The sequence below is a fragment of the Mandrillus leucophaeus genome, unplaced genomic scaffold (genome assembly GCF_000951045.1).
Source record: "Mandrillus leucophaeus isolate KB7577 unplaced genomic scaffold, Mleu.le_1.0 Scaffold1537, whole genome shotgun sequence".
NCBI classification, from domain to species: domain Eukaryota; kingdom Metazoa; phylum Chordata; class Mammalia; order Primates; family Cercopithecidae; genus Mandrillus; species Mandrillus leucophaeus.
Window position 1 is genome coordinate 2,490 of NW_012101518.1, and position 3,083 is coordinate 5,572.

The 3,083-nt window shown below is 54.6% G+C and overlaps 1 protein-coding gene across 2 annotated transcripts in view; it reads left to right on the forward strand.

Annotated features, from left to right (window-relative positions):
* Window positions 1–3,083, forward strand: part of LOC105536048 (HLA class I histocompatibility antigen, B-14 alpha chain) — a 39,052-nt gene continuing 35,969 nt past the window's right edge. Inside the window, exons 1-5 of one of the 2 annotated variants that reach the window (XM_011975317.1) lie at window positions 3–258; window positions 833–1,108; window positions 1,213–1,329; window positions 1,770–1,802; window positions 2,585–2,587. In XM_011975317.1, the coding sequence (XP_011830707.1) occupies window positions 3–258; window positions 833–1,108; window positions 1,213–1,329; window positions 1,770–1,802; window positions 2,585–2,587 (685 nt within the window). Of the gene's footprint in view, window positions 259–832; window positions 1,109–1,212; window positions 1,330–1,769; window positions 1,803–2,584; window positions 2,588–3,083 lie in introns of both variants that reach the window. The other variant, XM_011975318.1, reaches the window with a different exon arrangement.

Genomic DNA, 3,083 nt, shown 5'->3' on the forward strand with positions numbered 1-3,083 from the left:
GGATGTATGGCTGCGACCTGGGACCCGACGGGCGCCTCCTCCGCGGGTATCACCAGTTCGCCTACGACGGCAAGGATTACATCGCCCTGAACGGGGACCTGCGCTCCTGGACCGCGGCAGACACTGCGGCTCAGATAACCCAGCGCAAGTGGGAGGCGGCCCGCGAGGCAGAGCAGTGGAGAGCCCACCTGGAGGGGACGTGCGTGGAGTGGCTCCGCAGACACCTGGAGAACGGGAAGGAGATGCTGCAGCGCGCGGGTACCAGGGGCAGTGGGGAGCCTTCCCCATCACCTCTAGATCGCCCGGGATGGCCTCCCATGAGGAGGGGAGGAAAATGAGACCAGCGCTAGAATGTCGCCCTCCCTTGAATGGAGAATGGCGTGAGTTTCCCTGATTTCCTCTGAGGGCCCCCTCTGCTCTCTAGGACAATTAAGGGATGACGTCTCTGAGGACATGGAGGGGAAGACAGTCCCTGGAATACTGATCGGGGTCCCCTTTGTCCCCTGCAGCAACTTTGGGCACCGTGAATTTTTCTCTCAGGCCTTTTTCTCTTCCTCACACTCAATGTGTTTGAAGGTCTGATTCCAGCTTTTCTGAGTCCCTCGGCCTCCACTCAGGTCAGGACCAGAAGTCCCTGTTCCTCCCTCAGAGACTAGAACTCTCCAAGGAATAGGAGATTATCCCAGATGCCTGTGTCCAGGCTGGTGTCTGGCTTCTGTGCTCCCTTCCCCACCCCAGGTGTCCTGTTCGTTCTCAGGATGGTCACATGGGTGCTGCTAGGGTGTCCCATGAGAGATGCAAAGCGCCTGAATTTTCTGACTCTTCCCATCAGATCCCCCAAAGACACATGTGACCCACCATCCCGTCTCTGACCATGAGGACACCCTGAGGTGCTATGCCCTGGGCTTCTACCCTGCACAGATCACACTGACCTGGCAGCGGGATGGGGAGGAGCAAACTCAGGACACTGAGCTTGTGGAGACCAGGCCAGTAGGAGATGGAACCTTCCAGAAGTGGGGAGCTGTGGTGGTGCCTTCTGGAGAAGAGCAGAGATACACGTGCCATGTGCAGCACGAGGGGCTGCCGGAGCCCCTCACCCTGAGATGGGGTAAGAAGGGGGATGAGGGGTCATGTCTGTTCTCAGGGAAAGTAGGAGCCCTTCTGGAGCCCTTCAGCAGGGTCAGGGCCCCTCATCTTCCCCTCCTTTCCCAGAGCCATCTTCCCAGTCCACCATCCCCATTGTGGGCATTGTTGCTGGCCTGGCTGTCCTAGCAGTTGTGGTCACCGGAGCTGTGGTCGCTGCTGTGATGTGGAGGAGGAAGAACTCAGGTAGGGAAAGGGTGAGGGGTGGGGTCTGAGTTTTCTTGTCCCTCTGGGGGTTTCAAACCCCAGGTAGAAGTGTTCCCTGCCTCATTCCTGGGAAGCAGCATCCACACAGGGGCTAACCCAGCCTGGGGCCCTGTGTGCCAGCACTTACTCTTTTGTGCAGCACATGTGACAATGAAGGACGAATGTGTCACCTTGATGGTTGTGCTGTTGGGGTCCTGATTCCAGCTTTCACGAGTCAGGGGAAGGTCCCTGCTAAGGACGACCTTAGGAGGGCAGTTGGTCCAGGACACACACCTGCTTCCCTCCTGTTTTCTGATCCTGCCCTGGGTCTGTAGTCATAGCTCTGGTAATTTCTTTTGGGTCCAAGACTAGGAGGTTCCTCTAAGATCTCATGACCCTGCTTCCTCCCAGTCCCCTCACAGGACATTTTCTTCCCATAGGTGGAAAAGGAGGGAGCTACTCTCAGGCTGCGTGTAAGTGGTGGGGGTGGGAGTGTGGAGGACCTCACCCACCCCATAATTCCTCCTGTCCCATATCTCCTGCGGGCCCTGACCGTGTCCTGTTTTTGTTCTACCCCAGCCAGCGACAGTGCTCAGGGCTCTGATGAGTCTCTCACGGCTTGAAAAGGTGAGATTCTTGGGGTCTAGAGTAGACGGGGTGGGGGGCGGGGCAGAGGGGAAAGGCCTGAGTAATAGAGATTCTTTGATTGGGACATTTCAAGTGTGTGGTGGCTGTTCATAGTGTCATCACTTACCATGACTGACTTGAATTTGTTCATGACTGTTGTTTTCTGTAGCCTGAGATAACTGTCTTGTGTGGGACTGAGATGCAGGATTTCTTCACGCCTCCCTTTTGTGACTTCAAGAGACTCTGGCATCTCTTTCTGCAAAGGCATCTGAATGTGTCTGCATCCCTGTGAGGAGGTGGAGAGACAACCCATCCCCGTGTCCACCATGACCCGTGTTCCCACACTGACCTGTGTTTCCTCCCCAGTCATCTTTCCTGTTCCAGAGAGGTGGGGCTGGATGTCTCCATCTCAGTCTCAACTTCATGTGCACTGAGCTGCAACTTCTTACTTCCCTACTGAAAATAAGAATCTGAATATAAATTTGTTTTCTCAAATATCTGCTATGAGAGGTTGATGGATTAATTAAATAAGTAAACCCTAGAATTTCAGAGAGCAAATAAAGACCTAAGAACCTTCCAGAATCTGCCTGTTGGCTGTGTTGAGTCTATTGCAGGTGGGGCTGGAGAGGCAGTGAGGAGCCCAGTGTGGACTGGGCCTGTGCCTAGTTGCTGTTCACGGGCTTTATGTGGTCAGTCCTCAGCTGGGTCACCTTCACTGCTCCATTGTCCTTGTCCCTTCAGTGGAACCTTGTCCAGCGGGAGCTGTGACCACAGAGGCTCAGACATCACCCAGGGCAGCCCCTGAACACGGGCGTCTCTGTGCATTCTGAGACAAATTTTCAGAGCCATTCACCTCCTGCCCTGCTTCTAGAGCTTCTGTTCTGCTCTGCTCTCCTGCCCTCTCTCCCTACCCTGGTTCTCGTGATCTTGGTGCTGAATCCAATCCCAACTCATGAATCTATAAAGCAGAGTCTAATTCAGACTTATGTTTGTCTGTGAAATTGGACCCATCATCAAGGACTGTTCTTTCCTGAAGAGAGAACCTGGTTGTGAGCTGCAGTGTGCTGTGGGGGGTGGGCACCAAGGGAGTGATTGACTGTGGAAAAGAATGAGGGCAAGGACTGAAC